Genomic DNA, 24526 nt, shown 5'->3' with positions numbered 1-24526 from the left:
TTTCAAATTTTGGCCATAGAAGGCATTGTCTAATCAAGCGCCATCTAGTTTTTGCTTGTTGCACCTGGCTGTTTCGCCAGTAGATACCGCTTTTATTACAGAGCGCCATCATCGTACTTTAATATTTCGGCCATAGATGGCACTGTCAGAGTAAAAGAGATATCTATTGTCTGATCGTTCCGCCTCGAAATTTCGACCACAGATGGCGCATGTTTTCAAAGATGGAGCGTAGTATGTAAGGTGTGTTGCATACTTTGCAATAATCGGTCCATCGATGGCAGCAAGTTAGTTAGAGCTAGTAGTCAAAGATTAAAGATTATAGAGAGATAATTTTTTCTAAAAGTATCATAAGCGAAATTTTGTACTTTTCTACCGGAGGTGATTGAGAAGAGATTTTTTTTTTAAATAAATGTTTTATGTTGACGAATGTAAATTCTTCTGTAAAATCTGAGGTTTTTATCTTTCCCGTCGCAGATATCTTACCTGAATAGGAACATGGAGGGATTGAAATGAGAAACGCATCTTAATTTACAAATTTCCTATACTAAAACAAAACATCACATTACCAACTATTAACAATTGTCATAAAATTAACTTTTGAGCATACGATTCCGAAGCCCTTGAAATATTCACTGAACTTTCTCATCAGAATTTCAGCAGATACTTCAATAGACTTCAGTAGAGTAGATATTGCTTTCCTTTTTCCCAGAGCGACCAAGAACTGTACAGAGTCTTCTACTAACGCAAGACAGAATCAATTGAGCAACAATCAGAATTTCATTTGGTATAAAAAAATGTCGAGTGAAGTGTATCTGAAAGTCATCATCATTTGGAGGCAAGTAAAGGTTAGTTTCCGGTATAAATTATGACTAAAAACCTCTTTCGGTCCAACAAAATTCATTCGCTTCGAATTGAAGGGTTCTTCGGCAAATAAATAATCATGTTTTAAAAACATGAAGGTTCTGAACGAGTTCAAAGAGCACTAAGTTCACTGAGTTATGTTCCTCTCCAGTTGCGTCATCTTCATCATCCGCGTTTGAATCTCAGCACTATTAAACTTATTGTCAAGAAGAGCACTATCCAAACGATGGTGGAGACGAAGCCGTAGTACACGTCCGGTTCTACCATGCTCCAGCCTCTGGTCAGCATTGCCCTGAGTGATGTTGTGGCCAGAGTCAAAGGAAGAAACGTTGACACGTATCTCAGTATGGTGGGCATGCCTTCTATTGGCCAAATAACACCGGAGAGAAGAAGGGTAGGATAGAAACTACCCAGGGCAAGCTGTATGGCGTTTCTTTCCAGCTCACATATGGCCGAAATGACGAAACCGAAGCACATACCGCAAAGCCCTTGCAGAATGGTGAGTAGGACGACCCAGTAAATATCACCCTTGCACTGTACACCGAATACCAGGATCATGAAACTCAACACCAAGGCTGTTTGTCCACACATCACCACGAACTGAGTCACCACGTGAGAGAAGAGGATTTCTCCGGGGGAAACACCTGTGAAATTGCAGAAAATATTGGAAAATGTTTGAAAATTTTTTGGGGATAATTCGCTAACGAAAATATCTCTGGTCAGTACAAATCCAGTCGCATTGAATTTTTTAACAAACTTACCAGCAACCCAGGAACGATCCAAAAGTCCTTCCATCCTCTCAATAATCAGAGCAGACGAAGTTAGAGCGACTGCCAAGAAGAAAACGATCCTGCAAAACGGAAAATAGGTTACCTAAAATCGAATGACTCCAAAACGATTGGAACTTACGTAAGAATAACACCAGGAGCAACGAAATCTGTGAAAGAAGGAGTTTTAGTCCCATAAATCGGTTCCTGGAAGGATATCGGTATCTCCGCTAGATCTGGATTCTGTTCACAAGATCCCAGAAGGTCCTTCGCGAAGTCCTGATACGACAGCTGCAGATCCCTCTGGAGAATCACCCCGATTTGTTGATCTAAAATCATGTATAATTTTTATTTCTTCATTCAAGCTCGTGTCTTTCTTTGGAACATCTTTAAGGATGGAATACTCACTGGACATGTCAAGCCAGACCCTCACTTCACTCTGATCCAAGGTTTCTGCGTCGGAATCTTTACCAAGAGCCATCCGGGCCACCAGAGCGTCGGTGAAGTTCTCGGTGAAATACAGGGCCCCCCAAGCTTCACCCTTCCTAACGGCCTCCACAGCTGACTCCGGATCCGGATAATACGTTTTATCTATCGTTGAATTCTTCAGATTGTGCAGATATCGACAGCTTAGATTCGTAAATTTACAACCGTAAGGGAAGTCGCATTCTTGGTAAGTCATGTTGGTGTAGTTCTTCTCGTGGTTCACGATAGCAAGTTTCAAGCCTTGAGGATCTCTCCCGATGGCCAGACAGAAGAGGATGACTTGCATCACAGGTAGGGCGAAGATGAAGAGCATAATACCGACGTTTCTCCACATCCGGAGGAAGTTTTTCTGTAAGAGTGCCTTTATTTTGCCGCTGGTTGTCCAGTCTGAACAGCTTGCACATTCTTCGCAAGAATCGGAAATACCACCCTTACCAGAGGAATCTTTTCCTATCTGAAACAAAAATAAGATATCGAGTCTTTAAAGGAAACCATACACATGGAAATCAGTAGAATTTAGAGTGCGGGACTGCCTTGACACGATCTAGGATCGTATTAGGGTCTTAACTAAGCAGCAAATGAACTGGGACAACTGAAAAATTGCCCAAGTTTGATCAGTCAATATAATATCATTCATAATTAAAAATCAATGACTTTCTGATGTAACAACAGTGGAAAAAGGCTGATAAGGAAAGCTCATTCGATATTTCGTATGACATCAATCGCAAAACTATAAAATTCGAAGTAGATTCAATAAAAATTCAAAATTGAAACGAATACGAGAGTATAACAAATCTGATTCAGTATGCAATTTTTTTAATTTCTTTTCATTTTCATCCAATGAACAAATTTATTAACCTTTCTCTAAAAACCAATGACTCGCCTGTTATAAGGTCTCTCGAAATTGTTACTAACAGTTTACTACTTCCCACGAGTTTTTATTGATTTGACGATTCTCTTGCATGTAATTTCGAGATGAAGATCATTAAATTGATCAGGTACTCACATCGATATGACCATTCGTTCCGTCATGTATTAAGACTTCCTTGCTCTGGTGGAAGTTCAAACCAACAACTCCACTCTCCTCCGTCACCGATATAGCGTCTTTTTTATTCCAATTCAGAGAAGCCAAACTGATGTTGTTGCTTATGTTGGCATCTGGCTGTACCTGAGCTCCCCCTATCTGACCCTGCGCTCTTGACAGCAACAAGAACACCTCTTCCAGGGATTGGCAGCCATACATGGATAGGAGAACATGTGGAGATTCTTCAGCCAATAGCTTACCACTTCTCATCAGCCCAATCTGCGAAAAAAAAAACATATTGGAAAATGTCGAAGAAAAATCTATATTTTTTGAGGTTCAAATGAATTGAAATGAAAAAAGGTTTTGATCGATTAGAACTCACTGTGTGTGCTTGTCTAGCTTCCTCGATATAATGAGTGGTGATAATCACAGTCTTATTTCCATCCTTGGTGATTTGAACGAGGTGGTTCCAAATACTTTGACGCAGCAAAGGATCTACACCTACAGTGGGTTCGTCCAGGATCAAAAGTTCAGGATCGTGCATCAAAGCCACAGCGAAAGATACCCTTCTCTGTTGACCACCGCTAGAAAATTAAGAGAAGATTGTAGAAAAAAGCCTAACCAAGTGAACATATCGCAAGAATTGAATTTACCAACCTAAGATTCTTCACCAGCCTATTCTTGCTCGGTAAATCCAGGAAGTTGAGCAAAAATTCCAACCTCTGTTCGATTTCCGGAGACAGCATGCCGAAGATCCACCCGAAATACATCATGGTCTCCTGTATGGAAAACTCGCCATACAGGGCGATCTCCTGAGGCATGTACCCTACCCTCTTACCGGGTACTCCGGAACCTTTGGTTCCTGGCTTTCCGCCAAGCACCCAGATCTCCCCTGAGTTCAGTCTTCTTCTGCCCACTATGCAGGATAAAAGGGTTGTTTTTCCACATCCAGATGCCCCCAGAAGACCATATCTGAAAAGATCGAACAGGTCTTTAGAAGTCATAAGTTTTCTACCATGGGTGTCTGAATTTTTAAGACCTTTTAATGTTATGATATTCGAAATCGATTCAGAAAATCTGTAATTCGTGAAATAAATCCAGGACAACAACATTCAATACAGAATAAAATTACGTGCGATATTTTTTCCGGAACTTCCATAATATATTTCACCGAATGTTGTTTTTTGATATAATCTCAATTAAAAACTGGTTTGATGATTCACTTGTAATCATCGACTGAGTGGTTCTGCTAATTAATTTTCACTTATACAAAAATAAAAAAAGACATACAGGGTTTAACACTCAAGCATCCCATCACTGATTCGATGATTCATTGAGTCATTTCAGTAAAAGTTACAAATCGAAATTCTGAAATTGTTTTCTGAAAGAGTTCATTTATAAGTGATCTAACCCCATAGTATCTAAATATAAACTGCTCTTTCTTTGTGATTGTTTTATGCAATACATAATTCTTACAAAGTTTGGAGATCATTCAGTTACTAATTGGCACTTTCTATTTTAGTCTAGCAGATCCGAATTGTCTTTCACAATACGATGTCTTGTAGAGTAGGTGATTCATTTCAGGTATAATTTAATTGAAAACAGTCATTCATAATTCATCGTGTGAGAATTTTTGGCTTGGTTGAGTTAAGTGAAGGACATACACAATAATTTTCGTGATGTATTATTACCAGGACATAAGTGTGTTAATAATTGATTCATAGGGATCTAATTATACTAATGATGATAACAGATTACGGTGCTTGTTGAAATCGATTTGTTCATATGAAATTTCGAGTATTATTCTTGTGTAAACGAATTTCATTGCTGTCTATTCGAAATTCAGAACCAATGAGAGATATCAATCCACAAAAGGTTATGCTTGTACCTTGTTGGTTTAAGGTACCAATTTTCATTATATTATTAAATTGAATATTGAATTACTCACATTGTTCCTTTAGCAACTGTCATATTTAGATTACTGAGGACATGGTTTGGTTTTTTCTTCGATCCATAGTGCTTGTAAGCATGCCGAACACAAACAGCCTGTTTCCTTTTACTCCATATCGTAGATTGTTGATGGTTCAGTGGCGATGGTTTTTCAACACTAACCCCGACCAAATCCGGTCCTGGAACAACGGGTTCAACCTTTTCGCCCATCGCTGAACCCCCTCTGTAAAGAATAGAAAAATTTTACTGAGTACTTAAGCCGAATGGTCATCAAGACATGGTGATAATAGTACTGTTAATATTTCCATGGAAATCCTTGTAAACCAAAAAAAGCGTATAGCTCAGGTTTACAATTTGAAATTATAGCTTTTCGAGGCACGTTCCAGGAATTTGAACTTTGAGATCTTAATTTATTCGTCATTTTTTTCGTTTCGAGTTTCCGTGAAAATTAAACCATTAATAATTTTTTTGCATAGCGAGAATCATTAAGTACGGATCTCGAACGTTTTACGAATCCTTCGATCGAACCTGAGTATACGAAAAAAGTATCTTCCTCAATTCAATTCCCAAATAACTTAATGCATTTAATATGTAAACACGGTACAGTCATTATCCAATCAAGCTCATTTGTGTCTATCTAATATCCATGATATTTGTTGTAATGTACGATCATTTATGGAAAGGATACCGATGGGAACTGGTATCATGGAAATTATTCAAATTGACCATATCATTGAAAACAATTTTTTGTTAGAACTCAATTATGACTATGTTGCAATTTCAATTGAAGTTTTCGAGAATAATCCAATCGTTTTAGTCAATTTCACCGAAATCAATAACTAAATGATCTGTAGAATTCAATAATTGAGATAATTTACACATGAAAGTAACTTATTGAATAGTAGAACCTTTTTTATTTTTCACCCAAAGCAAACCTACAATCTAGGTAATGATAAAATTTGCTTCTGGAATTGCTACAACATTCATTTCAATTATAGTCCGAAAAAGAGATATTCTTGAAGAAAATGGACGAAAACGAATGAGGTATACTCAGTCCTACTAGTAGCTGACACCAATTTTCTATGGGGTCATGAGAATCGACTTGTTCCAGAGTTTAATGCCATCGGAAAAAACCGGCTCTCGTTAGTTGTCAACCCTGAGCACTTTCAGTTGATGAAAATATCTATTAGAAACGTCTAATTGAGGTTTACCTAGTTGAAATCGATCATTAGCATTTTTTCGGTAAGGTGTGGGCTTGAGGTGCCAATATTTCAACACACCTCTCGAGAAATAGGTAACTTATCGGCAAATTTTGTTCACAATTTTCAAGGTTTGAAATCGAAGGTTTGGTGGGTTTTTGGGATCTATTGTGATCTTCACTTTGTATCGTTTTGATCCAAAAATTAAATTGATTGTTCTACCTCAGCATAGACCAGCTGTTATTGAGATATCCTATAACAATCTTTTCGATATTTCACTTAGACATATCAGACAACATCCAGGAAAAGTTAGTATGTGCCAGAAACACAGATTTTAAGGATTTTCCCATCAGTCGTTTCATCTGCTGTTGAGGCCAAATTGTGATATCACGTTTTCTCTCACTGTACTTGACCACTAGGACTGTTCATCAAATACCTAGAAGTGGTAGACCACGTCTTCAAAAGAAGGCCATTTCTTGTGGCATCTTCGAGGTACAAAGTAATTTAATATCCTCATCTTTTGTATTAGATTAGTAAACGAAGAACTAGAAGCTCTCTCGAAAAGCACACATGACTCCAAAGTTCAGAAGCCAAATCAAGTTTTTTTTCATGCTCCATGTTTCCAAGACTGGCATAGTGATGGAACCCTCTCTAATGTTCGTCAGTATCCAAGGAATATAAATTTTCCGCTTCAAGAAAATCTTCACATACAGGCCGGCATTCCGAATGACTGCGCTAACCTATTCATATCCGAAGAAACGATTATAATTGAATAAAACCCGACTAAGTAGCAAACGAAAAGTATCACAATGGACAAATCAGTAAACAAACAATGTAAACAATCGCCAGCGTAGGACAACCTAATCTATACAGGTGATAATTCCCTCCAAGTATTGTTGTTACTTCATGGTTTTACACACGAAAGTAGGACAAGTGACGTCCTAGAATCAAGACTGATAGGTGATCGAGGAAAGCGAAAGTCTGCAGCGCTGCAGATCGTCAATGAAAGTGATCTTGGAAGAACCCGCCTTGTAGGAATCTCGGTTATGCAATTTTATGTGGAACTAATTGGAGTCTCATTGAAGCAGTTCCTCGATTTTGGTTCCAATTCGTTTAAACTGATAATGGACCAGGAATCGATTACGTTCTGATGGAGTACCGAAAAATTGATGTGTGGGTGGCGAATCAGCATTTCTCGAAGGACAATGCAGATAGCTGTCGTTAGCCAGCAATGTCGAATGAGCTGACGTTCTTGAATTACACGGATACTCTTTTTCGAATATACTATTTTGTTTCGTTATTGTTTTAGATACGTAGAAATGTTAATGACAAGTATGTGGTGGGATAAAATCATAATTTCAATCTTGCTACTTCGTTAATGTTCAGCTCTTGGAAGTAGAAAAGCCATGCTGTCGTTTCTTAGTGTTTCTTTTCAAGAATCATAAAGGTTTAGTCGAAGATATCCAGTATTCTTATCTTAAACTTATTTGGAATACGTTTATGGATGCTCTGATGTCCTAACTCATCAGTCCATGACTTATTTCCTGTTCTTCGGATTAGTTGAGCTACTTATGTTCAGGTGAAGGGGTCTTTGTTCATTGAAATGAAGGTAAAAGAGACGTAAAAAGAACGAAAAAGATGTTGGAAAGATTCACATAACATGGGTGGAATAATATTCAGCGTATCTTCACAGATTACACTACCAAAAATCAAAAAGTACACCTTGAAATCAAAAATTGGCATATTCACACCTATCAGCGACATTCCTTCCAAAAACCAACAACACACTTCATACATGAACAGATAACCTATCTGCAACCGAATGATGACATCCCAGCTCTTTAACAATAAAACGACCTGATACTACTTAAACTCCAAGACACGTATCTGTCGATATAGCAGACGAATAGCCACTTTGACGAATTGCTAATTGCTATGCTTCACTCTTGGAGCATATGTAATAATGCCATTGCAAGGAATTCAACCTTGAATGGATTATTCACTATCATTTTGCAATTAAAATTAGAAAGTCATACTTAGTTCGTTTCAACGGTAGGTCGATTTTTTTTCGGTAGAGAAAAATCTAGAACAATCCCACAAGTTCAGCTATTGGTCTCGGACTATGGTCTATCGAGAAATCTCTTTTTATTCAACAGAAGCCATGAGATTAAATGTTGGGTGGAAATTGTCGAAAAATAAAATGAGGATCGTTTACCTTAATAATACTACTACTATTCCAGCCAAATAAAACATTTCCTCCAAATTTGTTGCAATTTCATGCTAGTTGAACAGTGTCATTATTTATTTATCGAAGAAACTTAGGGAATTGATGCCATATATGAATGAACTTGATATTTCGAAATTGTGATGTCACAAGAATAAGAACAGGATGAAAAATTTCATATTTGTCCTTCATCCTGACAGTACGAAGCAAATAAGAATTTAAGTATGCATTGTTTGGTTGCTTGATAATTTGAATGCCTGTACATCGCGCTAATTATGGTAGAATATTCTGTATGATAATTCTTTATGAGAGAGGTTTGCCATTTTTCGCTGTTTTGTTGCGATTGTGTCTTCTTTTGTGTCAAAGATTAAACAGCTATCTCAGAATAGTGTACTCATGATTTGGTGACACAGTCATGAGTCGTAGACATATATTTACTTTGGAAAGCAATAGCCTTCAACAGTGGGCAGGTAATTCTGCATCAGAAATGATTCCATGGAGTCTTTCACTTCTACATTCATTACAACTGTTTGTTATTCTTATAGAAAGAAGAATAATGGTCAGTTATATTATCAATTAGAATTCGAGATAACTTTCTTGCATTGAAAAGTGTTAATGAAGTTATAGACGGAATACAATGAAAAATTGAGGAATTTTACATGAATTTTCACGAATTTTTCACAAATAAACTTTATGGGTCATATTGAAGAAGTATTTTCATGTTCTGGGATGTTAAGTGCTTTCAAAGATATAAAAAAATCATTTTTATTGCATTGGATTTCCAGTTTGAATAAACTATAGCTTGAATACCAAAAAAAAACATTGAAATGGCGTCAATTGGGATATAAGGCATATAAATGCCAGTTTTTACAATCATAAATAGCTGATGTAACCAGAAGGAGGTTTCCTTAAATACACAATTTAAGTAGCTTGAATCTTTCCAATGAAACCGAATATAATGGAATATTAAACGAAAAAGTGTTTTACTTAATGGGTTCAAGTTCTAAAAGAGATCTAAATCCACATTTTTCGTCATTATTTCACATTTCCTGCGCCTTATCATACGTTGTAGCCTCATTTATTCTTCGGAATCGAATCAAAGTCTACAGAATTCGAATATTACGTACTCCAGGTGTATAATTAACAATCTGAAGAACCGTCTTGTAGACATTCCATTTCTTTGTGCTTCCCGTCGACCTTGACCACAATTTGAATATTAAGGTGGGCACTGGACTCCCAGCCTCTCAAATTTTAATCAAAAATCCTATTCGTGACTCGAAAATCAACGGTCATGCAAAGAGGAAAGAAAATTTTGTGTCGAAGTGTAAAATCATTTGATAATTCACAGATACTGGTTTGAAAAGGCTGAAATTTTTATTTTACTCTGACTTTGAGTCGTTAATTTGTCAGAATTAGTTCTTTTGTTCTCAAATTCTTGGTTTTCTCAAAAAAAAAACCTTCAGTCACACGTAAACATTTCAAGACACACTAGATTTGTATGACTTTACCACTTGGCTATTTTCGTGTTTATATCTCACACTCTGTTGATAAATGGAATATTCAAACGAAAACTTGCGATGAATCGTATCGCAAAGAAATTTAACCATTTCCTGATACCTTTCAATAGCACCTAAACAATTTCCAATTTGTATTATTGCTTAATAAAAGACAACGGATAAGGATATTCAAATGATTTTGCACGCTTTATTTTTATCACAGGACTGTTCGAGTTTTCTGATGAAAATGTGTCTCGAACGAATTCTATTAATGTCTGATGATTGCTACTCAATAATTTGAATCATCTTCATATTAATACATAAAAAAAACAGTTTTAGTGCAATCTAGTTTTAGTATAATGAAATTCAAGGGTTTGTACTCATTACATGACAGTAAATTTCGAGAATTTGATCGCAAAAATAAAAATGCCATAATAACCATAAACTTCCTTCAATAAATCATTAAAGAACCAGCAATATTGCATCCAACACAAAGCCCACAAATATAAGACATCGATATTGTTCTCAATCAACGAAATGTGATATAGCAATGGGGAATTTTCTCATTTAGTATCGCCATGTCAAGAAATTCTTATGTAATATTTATATAACAACGGGTATGCTCGGCGAAAATTTGATTAGAATAGAGAAATATACCTACGCGTTTCATAATTCGTTGGGTTTGTCAACTGAGGCGATGGAAATGAAAATATTTACCATTGTGAATTGGGCGATCAGTCTAGGAAATACCTCTCTGTATTCTTCAATTTTAAATTGACCACAAAAGATGATTGAATAGATATGTAGGTTGATGACCCCAAAAGATCATATTGAATTTTTTTCTCAATATTCATTTTTATTTTCGAAAGCTTTGACTGATTGAGGATGAATCCTTCAACATAAATTGATCAACGATTTTTGCGAGAGGCTTCACGTAAACCATCAATTATAATTCCGAAAAAATTCAGAACAAATCAAGGTTTCATGCTGATGGGTATTACCAGTCCTAGGAAATTGAGCAACTTACGAAGTGGAGCAAGGATAACCTCTGAAAGAGGCAAAGTGTAATTTCAAGTAGAATTTAAAGATAAATTCAAAACACATACAATCATCGAAAATTCAAATTTGCAACCTCAACATAAATTCCGGATTCTTGTCACGCATTCTGCAGTAAGGTATGTTATTTGTTTTGGAGGAAATACGGAGTAAATTTGCAAATTGAAGAATGAGTAATCGTATCTTAGTTACGTTATATTAAGTTCATTTTTAATCGATTTCCATCAAATCCGAAGCCAAGGATGTTGGACTTACCCATCAGACAATATTTCATGAAAATTCTTTAACAGAATTCACGTAGGTAAATTCATCGTCAATTAGCAAGTCAATATTTTCTCAATATAATATTTACTTATGGTAAGAGCTTACAAGAAACTAGCTTTCCAGTGAAAATTAATGTTCTTTTATAAATATCCGGATACTTTTAAGCAGCGAAACTACAATAAAACAGCTATTAATATATTCAAATGAGATTGCGGAAATATTTTTATTGGTGTAAAAATTCATCTGTCCAAGGCTTTTCTTCTTTGTTCGAATTATCCGCATATTTCTACTACGCTGATCGATTTATTATTCGTTACTAATTGGACATCATTATTCGTTTTCAAGAGCTATAGATTATAATTAATGCAGATGACTATTATTCACCAGTTCACCTGCATACCTACTTGATACTTATTCAATATCATGTAGGAAGGAATACGATTTTGGATAGCTATCGTTCGATCAATTCTCATTTGACTGTTTGTTTTTCAAACTAATATTCATTGTAATACATACAGCGAAAGAAAATCTACACTCCTCAAAAGAAACTCGAATAAAATCTTTACCTATAATTTGATAAAAAAGAGCTAGGGTGCTTCATACAGAAATATCAATTGCTGCATGAGGAATCTCTTCAAAAAAACAAAAACAAAAAAAATTTCGAAGCATTCATAACTAGGGCGGTCCCTCATCCAGGCAGCGAACTGACTAAATGCTGCTTCAACCCCAGAAAAAGTGAATTTATCAATATTAGCAAAAATATTGGTTTGATCAAGTTCTCTCTGGTGATATTGGAGGAACTTGTTGTTAGTTATGGCTTTGAGTTTGTTTAGAAATGAAAAAGGTTCATCATAGAATCAAAAACGAGGAAACTTAACTAAATTCTCAAAGAAAAACTGGTTCACTATAAAGACTTCATATTAAATTGTGGAAAATTTTTTGGAATTTCAATGAGAGGAGGAAACTCTTCGATGAAAAGTGCTCATCATGCAAAACTGCCCGAAGTAAAAGAGTTGGAATGTCTACTCACAGAAACTAAGAAAGAAACTCAGCTACACCAAAAGGCACATTCAGTAAATCCACTGAAATCGGCGTATTGGTCGCACTCAGATCGAACAACCAAATGGCACTTTAAAAACTCGGGCACTCACACTGGTCGCACTCCAGATCCGATCAAACGCAGGCTGTCGGCAGTACTACCAGCTACCAGCGCACACCACGATATCTTTGGCGAGCTTGTTCTCCAACTCCCCTACCAGCCAAACACTGATGACCACAAGGTTTTGATACCTTTATTTGAACCGCATTTCACAAGTCAAACTTTGACACCTCGCCTTCCAACTACATACATACTTAATGGTCCTCAGATGGCGAATAATGGCATATCTCAAATTGTTTCCTGGTCAATGAAAACGATAATGATATATCGATCGTTGGTCCATCAAATTCGACTGACGATTTACTTTCCAGGAACGTTCGGGAAATACGAGCCATCAATTTTGGATCACGTCGAAAACGAATTTCAAATCATTTCCCACCCAAATTTCAAGAAAAACTTATGAATCTAGCGAGGCTCGAAGCTGACACTTGGAAGTGAGAGCCATACACTCTGCTCGTCACGAAGATGGACAAACAAACTGTGATATACCAAAATACAAAACTCAAATTGGCTTAGTTCAACACAATAACTACTTGGGCCAAACACACGATTTCATTTTGTTGCAGTTTCATAGACTTACCTGCAATATTTTCGAGAAAAAGTCTAAATTTCGAGACGTAAATTGTGAGAAAATCAATTAAAATTTTGATCTCATGTTTCCCCATTGAAGAAGTTTATTATTAGAATATATCAAACCATCATTACTTCTCCTAGACCTCCTATGACAGCACAAAATCTTGACAGAATCAATAAGTGATGGTATTACCATCAAAGTAAAATACATCATGGAAATTTTCTTCACATTAGCCAGCTTTGAGAGAAGGTTCTTGTTCACTTATAAATTCATAAAGCACTGGAACTATTTGAATTTAAATACTGTTTCCGGAATAGAAATAATTGTCTTCCAAAGACTTTTTTTGTATTCTAATTACATATCATTAATGAAAAACGAAATTATTTCCGTGGCTTAACATGAAACCATCCTTGACTCCCTGTAGCCCATGGCAATAAGATGCCATTGTTTTTCATAGCCAAAATAAAAGATAAACTGCGTAATACGATACTTCATCAAGAGGCCCACACAAAGGAAGATTCATTCTTACTCAAGGCTAAGTAAAGAGACTAGGTATAAAGCCATAAAATTTACATATTCCAGCAAACTACCCATAAGGTTTTGAACCATACCAGACATGATTCGGAATATCTGGAGAACTTCAAGGCTCCACCAGATCATGCCACGAATAACTTGTTTCCTCTGAATCATTTGGGAAAATATGAAAAGAATATTTGTCAAATGAGTTTTAATATTCAAGAAGTAGTTCGTGTTTATATGCTTCCTTATGTGACCGGAATCTCATGATAACTATGTATTCCTTCAAAAGGACACTTTATCGAGTGGTAAGTAAATTTTGAAGCCTGAGATAACAATATTTTGTGGCTCCGGAAAAACTTTTGTTGGGTCTATGGAAATGAACATTAAGCTCTAAAATAATACTTTTGAGAGCATCAATAAAAAAGAAATCTTACTACCTATAACTACCTCCAATTTGAAGGTATTGGTTAACCAATAATATGCCAGTCGCAATCATCTTTACTGCGGAATTTAAGCCACCCATGAGTGTGTAACATTCTGCCAGTGAGTGTTACATGGGTTAAAAGTGAAATTTCTCTCATCTAGATCTCCATCAGCCGATACTGCCGCATAATACGTGGTCAACTTTATGTAACTCCGAATGAATATTATTGAATTTATTATTAATTCCATTTCCGTCCTTGATTTGGTATTCAGTATTAGCGAAACTGTTCTTCCTGTTACTATAAATCCTCCAACTCGAAATATATGGTGTGAGAAACTTCTGTGCTTGATTGAAACATATTTTTTTCGAAGTCAAATAACATATAAGGATATCATTTACAGTTATGCTTCGTAAGTCGAGTTCAGTTTGAGTTTTGGACGAAAGAAACTAAAGAATGTTCGTGATTTCTTGAGAGATGGATTACTTGTTACAAAATCGTTCTACATATTTGAATATATGCAATTAGAATAATTACTACGTCACAATTTTTCAACAACGCTACGGGAAAAAGGTATTCGGCTTTCCTATGATTGAAGTGAATAATTTCATAGCCATATCTATATATCATAACAAAACTTTCAGCTGCTTTACGTCAGATATAATAAAATATCATTATCTCTTATATAAAACAAGCCCAAGTTGTCCAACAAAGCAATACCAATTCGTTGAAAGATTGATTTCCGGTTCAAGAATTTCAAGAACGTTCATGACATTATAGAATGAGCATTTTCGAAACCTAAACTTTCATGCATGCTCAACTTTCACGAAAACTACCCCGCACATTCTAATTTCTCCAGAGTTTACATATCATAGAAAAATGAAAGCTCCATGAGGAAAATAACTCACAAAAACCTATTATTTCAAGAATGATTACTCTTGAATGAATACTGTATAATCTGCAACTACAAAATTTTTCCCTATATGAAAACTTTAAGGCAGCTTTTTTAGAAAGATTCATTGTTGGAAAAGATTCGCCAAAATTTTCAGAATATTCCCCCTTTTCAAGTGTCAATGCCTATATTGTGTAGCAAACAAACAATGGAGAATAATCGTATCATTTCATAGGTTCAATACACTTTTTGATAATTGAATTGGCACATGCGGTTTCGAAATCAGAGCATATTTCGAGAATTCGTAATTCATATATTCGGACTCAGTAAAAGGCCATTGGTATGGAGAGGTTGTGAAATCTTTCGCGAATTATGAACAGAAAATGATATGCAGTTGAAAGGAGGTTAGGAGGATGAGCACAATTGAATTTCCAACCTTCCAACTCACGACTGACGTAGATTTGTTTAGTTTTCCATTTGGTAAACGTCAAAAATTTCGAGTTTTCGAAATGGCTCCCGGTTTGAGAGTATTTGCTGGACCTGCTCCGGTTGTTCGTCTTTAGTTTGGCATTTTTACAGCCCCATGAATCAGCTGATTTTCCCCTTTCACCTCTCCCACTCGGTACTTACAAAATTATGTAGTATATGCCGATTATATCATCGCTACGATCCATTAAAATTAATTTGATCGCCAAACTAAGGTCAAAACCTTAATTGAACATCTCTGGCGGACATAACTGAAAATCTGCAATGTCTTGATATTAAAATTGGGCACGACGGTTCAATTCGGACAAAGTTTCCTATATACAATTATTAAATCGAAGGTCGAAGACCGTTTAGCCAGAAAAAACGCCGGTAAAAAATTGACATCTAAAACTGGCGAATGTTTTTCTCATCCTCGTGTAAAACAACATTAGCATTGTGGCTGTCATTAATATAAATGTGAAAAGATCCTTCAAGAGGAATAATTACCTATCGAATATGTCGGATAGATTTTTTGCTTGTTTTTGAAGTTTAATGGTATATCATTCGCGTTGAGTTAAGTAATGGACACTCGAATATGGCTGCATTAATTAATGGATTGTTACAAGAATAATGTCACTTCGCTGTGAGGGATATCAAAAAAGTGAAGAAACAATTCTTTATTAGAGTTCACCAAGCGTAATAAAAAAGATTTATTGGACTGCAGAGGAATATTGCTGCTTAATGTACAGTTGGTTTTATCGATAATCTACTAATCCCGTTAACCCAAAATATAACCCCTTGAAATCGGACATGCCAGTGATCGTTTTTTGACGAATTTAAACACAAGGCGATTAACAAGATAATTGGCAAAACAAAGAGACTTCAACAAGCAATCGAAGTAAAAGTTGAGTGATTCACATCAAATGAAGTGCACAATCATTATGCAAGTATCATTCTTCGGAATAGAATAGATGATAGATGACAATCTTACAATACAATCCATTCCCCGAATGAATAAGCAACTGAGAAATTATTGACATTATGCATGAAGTAGCTGAGGAGTTCTTAATTGAATTGTTGCTCGATTGCAACAAAAATGTTGTATAGTTTTTTTACTAGCTATAAAGCTGATCGTTAACTGCCTGGTTTGTATTCTTTGTTCCTATTTTGCAACTTTTACAATTTAACACGAGAATTAAGAGATAAGTGGCTGAATCTTCAGGAATTAATGGGGAAATACTCATGAAACTCAGAGTATGTAACTTCATAGAGCTAAGCAACAACAAAATATTTAACTGCTGTGATTACATATACATAGAAAGAACGCATTTCTAAAATATATATGAACTGTTGGGTCTTTTTGTGTAGCTCGAAAGTATTGTGGGTTTTCAAGTGTGAACCACATCTTTCGTCGACCAAGAATCTACAGCATTTCCTTTCGAACAATTCTCAGAAAAATCCCTCTTTCAAGGTGAAAAAAACCCAGAGGCTACTGCTAGTGCCTCTTACTTTTCCGTCTCGATGTTCTGAACATTCACCACATTATAATGACATCAACGCTACGTAATGGTGGTACGTGCATTCATTTTGATTGAGTTTGAATTTGGTGATCATTTACTACGCCCATCAACATCCAATTATACGTAATATCAATTTTAGTGTTGATCTAGCAGGTTGGTAACAGACAATCACGTGTTTTCATGCATTCCTCCATCGATGGGTCTTTGATGTCAATTAGTGTAGAACAGGCATCATTCTGAACGATTTTCCATTTTGGAAAGTTTAGGTTATGCAGTTTTGTGAGCGTGAATCTTTGTACACTAATGGAATACAATGACGCAACAGCAATTTTTTTTAATTTTTCGCACACAAAAATTACGAGCAGAGAAAGAATCAATCTTCTAGAGTCCTCTGACGCAACACATAAATACATATTGATGATGTGGCGAACTTCATAGCCATGCAAAATAGTACCTGTACACATATTTCCTATACCCAAACAGATATGAATTACCTACCTGCCGAACGAGTTTTTTCAGCGTAGTTTTACGAATCAGAAGTCGAAAACCTCGGTCTTCATTTTTTAATTATGCCCAGTGTCGGAGCAAAAAGTAATGATGCAGGAAGAGATGCTAACGAATATTCAGACTGGCGCACGTAGCTCAAATCCTCAAAAAAAATTAACACGAAAAGAAGTAGCTTTTAATTGGGGAATGTAGTGTCTGGTGCACATGACAAGTTATATTGACGTGGACCTTGAGATATATTGAGATGATGATGAGGATAACACAGCGTTACTGACCAAGTAACACCATAGAATGCAGGAGTTGATTCCTTGTATATTTCTTGCAGAAATATGGGGTCAAATATGGTACATGTCGCATCTTCAGTAAACACTTTGTATACGATCTTCTTGTGGTGCATGGGTCAATACAATTCGATAAGGACTTACCCTTTGGAGCTAACGGAATAAAATATTGTATTAGCCCGAAAATATTCAATCTACATCCTATAGAGGATGGGTAGTTAGTTTCTCAGGTTCATCGGAATCATGGAAAAAACTAGAGACATTATATTCCTATTTCGGTACGTAATGAAGGAATTAGATGATTCACATGTCATTAGACTATAGAAAAGCCATCAAAAACGAAATGGTTGCCTGCCTATATCTTCCATTGTATTGATGATCTCTGCGGCAAAAAAAGTTCATTGCTTTTTTTTCTCCGACTAATGAAGTTGTAAATTTTCATTACCCGCAATTTTGACCAACGTCACATGGCTCGACCTCTATTTGTTTTACGTTTACAATGCAAATATTAAATGTTATGTGAACGTACAACTTTATGTGGCTTCACGAAATGAAATTTCAAGGTGGGATCTCGGTGAGGAAAATATTAACTCAAAAGTTAACTGCGAACAGGATATTCATTGTGGACCTTTGAAGTTTCAGAGGGTAAAAGGGCAAGTTTTCTGGTTTCTAGGAAAAATAACAATTGATTTTCAGGTGCCACCTTTAGAAAACTGTATCTCAAAAGAACAATTTATAAGAACCGCTTTTTTCTCTGAGAAATAAATAATTCTAAGTGGAAATCGTGATAGTCTTAAGGAATCTTTATCAGGAATTCCTTAGCATACCGTTACCAAGGAAAATCCTGATTTCTCGGAACTAGACCTGAAATAAAAAGAAAAACGGATAATCCAATGGAGCCTTTCGCCAAAGAAACCGATTTACAATTCCAGTTTCAACTACTCAAACTCGCCTAGTAGGAACAAGTTCTTGCATTTACGTCACTACCATCAGCTTTGGATTTCCCCACAAGAAATACCCAAACAAACTGTCGAGTGACCTTCTTTAGAGTTCACAGGATGACTTGCGCTACTTAAATTAAATTGCTATGATGTATTACCACATCTCATTGAACCATGAAGTGCCGAAAGAAGATTATTACAGCGAACCATACGTTGTTCTTGAATACAAAGTAAGAATAAGAAACTTACAGAATGATGGTTTGAGGTCAAAGTTCGATTTTCAAGGCATTCATGCTCGTATCTTCGGTTTTGTTTTTTCTTGTAGATAACGTAGGATTTTTTTAATTCTAACGTGTATATGTCTAGGCTATAGAGTTTCGAGTCAAGTGACAGAGGACATTTATCTTTCGGAAGAAACATGTATGATTAATTAGGTAAATGCGTCTTCAATCCATTAAATTTAAATGGCCAAGGTTTTGTTTCCTTATTGCTAATTAATTTTTTTCATGCACTTGACGTTGATCCATGCATCAGGTTTTTCTCGATGACTTCGAGTTTTCAGGTACAACATTGTCGCTATCAGCTATGCAGGTATAAGCACCTACTAAAAGTCCCTCAACTCATTTCCATATTAAAAAAAAACGAAACCAGAGCTCAAACCTATATGTAAGAAAACATTCCAAGATATGTTTTTTCTATTTTTCATTTTAGCCTCCATCAAGATAATCTCCGATAGGCAAATCCTGATTTTTTGGTGTGGGATACCATGACCTTGTTATCCATTAGGAAATGTAAATTGACCATGAAGAAATAAAGTAATACCTATCTTATTAGTGATTGGACTGGCTATTATCCCTTTACGTAGTCATCATGACGAACAAACATGACACAAGTATTGAAATCGATTCCATTCTCTTTTAATTGTCAATTAATGTTTTAATGAGACTCGACCACATCTGGCTTCGATTTACATGTCATAGCGATTGAGAACTATTATTTTATTTATTTTTCTCAGATTTCTGTGGTATTTCTTGTGTTGAAATCAAAAGGGGTCTACGTTATGTCAATTTAAATAGCTCGGTGTATTACTTATTGCACGCTCTACAATATTTTTCGGTACTGAAAGGTTCCAATTTTCATTGTATTCCGATGTGAAAATTTTTGTATGGGACAACACTCAACATATCTTGTAAATGGCCGTCAAGGCTTTTCTGGTGCATGTGTACCTTCTTCGAGGAATTGTTAATTACGATTTTTCACACATGAGATGGTATTTTCTGGACGCGGTGTCTACGATGCTTCAGTGGTCTCGTAAACCTGTAATTTCAGAAAACCAGCAAAAAGTCCAAAGGTGTTAAATCGCAAGTGCGTGACGGACGATGCCACAACGAGTCCCAGAACATAAATCCTGCTAAAGATGAGGATCATAACCTTCCCTCGCCTATCTTCTCAGAATTTTCAGTTTCACCTACTTAAACCGTTTGATCTTTTTCATAAGTGTGTCAAGATCGCTTATATAGTGCTTGACTAGCTAAGCACGTAGCCCCTCGTGAAGACAGACATTATTTCAAGACTTGCCGTAATACGTATGACACATGCCCATTTCGTTACATAAGGAGAAAGTTGCAAAATACAAGAGTTCATATGAAAAAACCGTCTTTCGCATATACTTCAGGTTTTGGATGGAATCCTTGAATTCTAAATTGGGAAATACGTCCTTAATTCGAGTTTTCGATTGCGTACTAGGTGAATTTTCGGGAATTTTAGAACATATCGCATCACAAAAAGGAATGAATCATGATTTAACCAGAAACCTGAAGAATTAGAATATGGAAATTCTATTTTAAACTAGAAGTTAAAAGTTTCAATGCGTGGACAATATTATGTATGCAATTATGAATGTTTATTTATAATTTCAGAATTCTTTTAGTCCTGCCAAAGAGAGAAAATGGGGGAACTTTAAATTAAAGGGCTGTACATATTTTCCACATTTGGTGATCATCAGGTGATCAAAACGCCTCTATTTTTCATGACTAATCAGACGCAATCAAAGTGATGCTGTGTTCGCAAGGTAATGGTAAACTCCAATGTGAAATAACGATCTGAGACGGAATGCAATAACTTTCATATGTATAGGATGTACCCCAAGGTGTTTTTGAGAGAAAGTGAGATTATTTCCTGTTAAATGTCTTATGTAATCGTTAACCCACTTCAGAGCCGTTCTCGTAACCATTCTGTGTTGTGCTCGTAAACGATTCAAAGATCAAAGAACTGTGAAACTCGACCCAAACCGAGCCTGATCTGATAGTTGCAAACTGTGATGAATATTCAACAAACTTGCTGAGAATTCAGGATGTTCAGGTGCACGCGTACCTGAAAGAACTAGATGTGAGATAGACAGATTGTGTTTAGCAGGTTTCTAACACCATGACAAGATTTACATCTGCGAGGACGCTCAGAAGATTGAGATTTCTTAGTTGAAAGCTCTTATTATAAACAAATATTTCATATGGATAAGCTGTATTGTATTCAGGGATTTTTCGATGTGGATTAAGCTAGACTTTTCCATGAATTGTAAATTTTTTCGTTTATACTACTGCAAAAATTAAAAAACGTGGAAATCATCCATTAAAATTGACATTTATACATATTATCCATAAGTTAAAAAGTATGGCGTCTTAATTTCGGAAACTACAAGTCTAAAAACGTACAATCTGGAGGGATATAATTAATTTCATGCCTAATTCCAAAGCTTAATTGGATAATAAGTCTAATATCTACCACTCGCATGCCAAAGCTCTTCTGTACCATAATCACACTTCCATAGTCGAAATCTTGTCGACCATGATGCCAAAATGTAATTTAATAATCAGTTCCTGTCAGATGAATTGAATTAATAGCGACCTTTGATTTTTTCCCGAACGATTCCACGTAAGGAATATTCATGAGGTTTAAAAAAAATTGTCGAGTTCATCTCCTAACTAGGTCCTTCTCAACTATACCTTGGCACTGGCTGAGAATCGAATGATACTTTATGGGTTGTACCACTACTAATCTTCCGGATATTGCTGCTAAGCTGGAACTTTGAGAAGGTGGGATCTAACAGTACTATTTTTTTCAAGTAAGTTTATTTGAGTTGTTAAATTATGGATTTAAACAAAGAAATAAAAGTTCCAATCTAACTTGGTAGAGTTCTCATTTAATCAACTTTTAGAACAGCTATGTAGTTGCCTAAAGTTTTGCATCGAAACGAATATATCTTTTACCAAACGAAAAAAGTGTTTAATTCCATAAGAACTCCCAACTCTTGAAATTGATTGAAAAATAGAAGATTCACACTGTATATCAATTTTTCCACTGACCTTATAGTGTAATTGCTCCATCCAAACATCTTTTTCACCTTATCATCGTCTGTCGTAATTTCCTCCAAGTTGGACTCATCTTTGTCCAAGCCCATATCTGCCAAAAAAAGTTGAACAAACGTTTGAGGGCGACAACGAAATGAAAATGGAAATAGAGGGAACTTTAGCAAGTGGTGAAATCCTTCCTGAATAATATATGTTGAGGGGACGCAAAAGTTCGTTAAACTCAGTAAAATTATAGGCCATGTATAAATAATGTGAGTTCTAGAATATCAGCAGAAGGAAATTGACTTGTAGGTGGAAAATGACTTGTGGAAAAATTATACAGTCCATCATTTGAAATGTCAGCGATAAATGCTTCCTTATTCTTCATTTTCTTGTCTTCTTGAGAGTCAAGAAGACAATTTTGAATAAAATTTGGGCAATTTATTTCGAATTTCACGTCTAGATCCCAAAATTCCCCATGATCATCGAAGACACAAAAATGGATCAGAACCAGAATGAGTTGTTTTCAACATCGACGTCCTTGTACTTTGTGTCTGTAATGACGTAAAAGTGATTGGACACCGACTGCAAAACAATGTATCAAGAAATTACAGAAAATAATATATAACAGTAATCAGCTCAAATTCATTATTTCAATTATATGCGGTAGATACTTGGTGGTAGTTTTGTTAAAAACATTTGATTGTACTCAAGATGCTCAGCTTTCATAAAAGACTGACCTCTTTTTTCCACTCTCATTCACAGTCTACTGTCCGCCTTTCCAACTGAAATCACTAAAACTTTTTTACGAGAAAAAAATCTCATATATCAGCATTAAAGCTGTTTATTGTTGGAAGATATATCTGAGGACTAATTCAGTTAGTTAGTGTAGATAGCAGATATGAGTGATTATCGAAAGGAAAACTGTTTTTTTATCGAATTTCACATGTTTAAAATTGAAAACTTTTGATATCTACATTTTTTTCCTCATTATTTTTTATTTCCTCAATTTACCAAATATTCCGATTTCTTTCATTATTTCCTGTAAAATTATTTTCCAAGTTCTCTGGGGTATTCTACATTTGAAATAGATGTTTCCATCGATTTAAATCCAAATGAAGCAATTATAGTTAAACAGTCTGGGTATAAGGTTTGAAAGGCCTTCGAAGTGTGGTGAAGAACTGCGCAACTACTATTTTTATTACTCTAGAGAGGGGATTATAATACATTTAATTCATATAGTTTTCGATGCTAGTCATAACAATTGGATGTTTCATTGTGGAAACTCCATATTTTCAAACAATCCACCCCTTCTACCTAATACTAAAATTCCAATAAAAATATTCACTTTGATAAGATCTTCTACTCACTATAGTTTCGATTATCCAATTCCAGTTCACACAAATCCAGAGCACTCACACGAAAAGTAAAAAAAATCACCAAAAGGCGGAGTTCCTATTACGGAATAGCACAGAATTGCAAAACGCCGATAAAATTATGAAATAAAGTAACAGTAGTACCAGGTGTTATGGCGCTTTCCGCTAAGAATTCAGCACTTCTACTTCAACTCTCACTGATAGAAAGTGAAGAACAAAATCCTTTCTCTATGACACGCTGATGTTAGTTGTACACCAGGTACCATACTGTAATATGCATTGTCGCGTGCAAGGAAATATCTTCATCAGATGAAAGTTTCTCCATCAGAGTAGAGGAGGGTGTCATCTGTTTGGTCATTTTTCTTTTGGTTCAGGTCGTTCAGGATGTTTGTACCATCGATATGCTCTTATGATACGGGATCTTCAATAAATATTAGCAATATCTCATTATAAAATAAAAAAGCCCCTCATTCTTGAAATATCAATGATCTGCCACAGAAATATCTGTCACCTTTATTTCAACAGGAATCATATTTCTGAGTATATTCCCAAATCAGAAAATATGGCGTATGAATTCACAAAAATATTTATTACGAACCTTAACACAATTTTCTCTGAATTCATTTTCAGCGCAGATGGAAAGCGCGGGTAGAATGCGCGTGTAAAAAGCGCGGATAGAAAGAGCGGGTAAAAAGTGCGGTTAGAATCAAATAATATCACGAATAAGTCGATCTTATTTATTACGCCCAATCAAAAATCTTTTCCTCCGAACTCTCTCACACAGGCAGATATTTCTTGATGTGAGGAAAGTTCCATTGATGACTTCATCTGTTTCGTTTCCAAAATGACGAAAGAAATCCTCATGATTCACAGAAAATCTCAGGAATACCCTAACGGAAACCAAAATCAACTCTATAAATTTAATTAAGGCAGCTATTCATGACGTACATATATATTTCTCTAATCTTGTACGTTTCTGCATAAATATAAACAACCCATAATGCTTAAACAGACTCATAATATCGTATCGGCCAAGGTGGTTCGGATATTCAAAGGAATTCAACTCCCCATGGCCATCAACTCTGAAGAAGACATTCTGACCGGGAATTTCGGATATAAAAATAATAATTACCATTCAGGTAAGCATTCAAGGATCCTCAAAAAACCGTGTGATATTTTCCTGACATCGAACCTTT

General features: G+C 35.7%; 1 protein-coding gene across 3 annotated transcripts; it reads right to left on the bottom strand.

The window, feature by feature from the left end:
• Nucleotides 1–523: 523 nt before the first annotated feature.
• LOC123312917 (ABC transporter G family member 20) lies at nt 524–22728 on the bottom strand. 3 transcript variants are annotated; one of them, XM_044897501.1, is made up of 10 exons: nt 22695–22728; nt 21970–22066; nt 5087–5311; nt 3796–4110; nt 3521–3722; nt 3121–3417; nt 2037–2568; nt 1771–1957; nt 1623–1711; nt 524–1505 (listed from the first exon to the last, which is right to left on the bottom strand). In XM_044897501.1, the coding sequence occupies exons 1-10, from the start codon at nt 22711–22713 to the stop codon at nt 1027–1029; spliced, it is 2442 nt and encodes an 813-aa protein (XP_044753436.1). In that variant the 5' UTR covers nt 22714–22728; the 3' UTR covers nt 524–1026. The 3 variants fall into 3 exon arrangements, with proteins under 3 accessions (XP_044753436.1, XP_044753437.1, XP_044753438.1); XM_044897502.1 differs by lacking the exons at nt 21970–22066; nt 22695–22728 and adding an exon at nt 12358–12599; XM_044897503.1 differs by lacking the exons at nt 5087–5311; nt 21970–22066; nt 22695–22728 and adding an exon at nt 4214–4265 and having other exon boundaries at nt 3796–4162.
• Nucleotides 22729–24526: the final 1798 nt, after the last annotated feature.

Source organism: Coccinella septempunctata, chromosome 5 (genome assembly GCF_907165205.1).
Source record: "Coccinella septempunctata chromosome 5, icCocSept1.1, whole genome shotgun sequence".
NCBI lineage: Eukaryota > Metazoa > Arthropoda > Insecta > Coleoptera > Coccinellidae > Coccinella > Coccinella septempunctata.
This window is presented reverse-complemented; position numbering and strand designations above follow the sequence as displayed.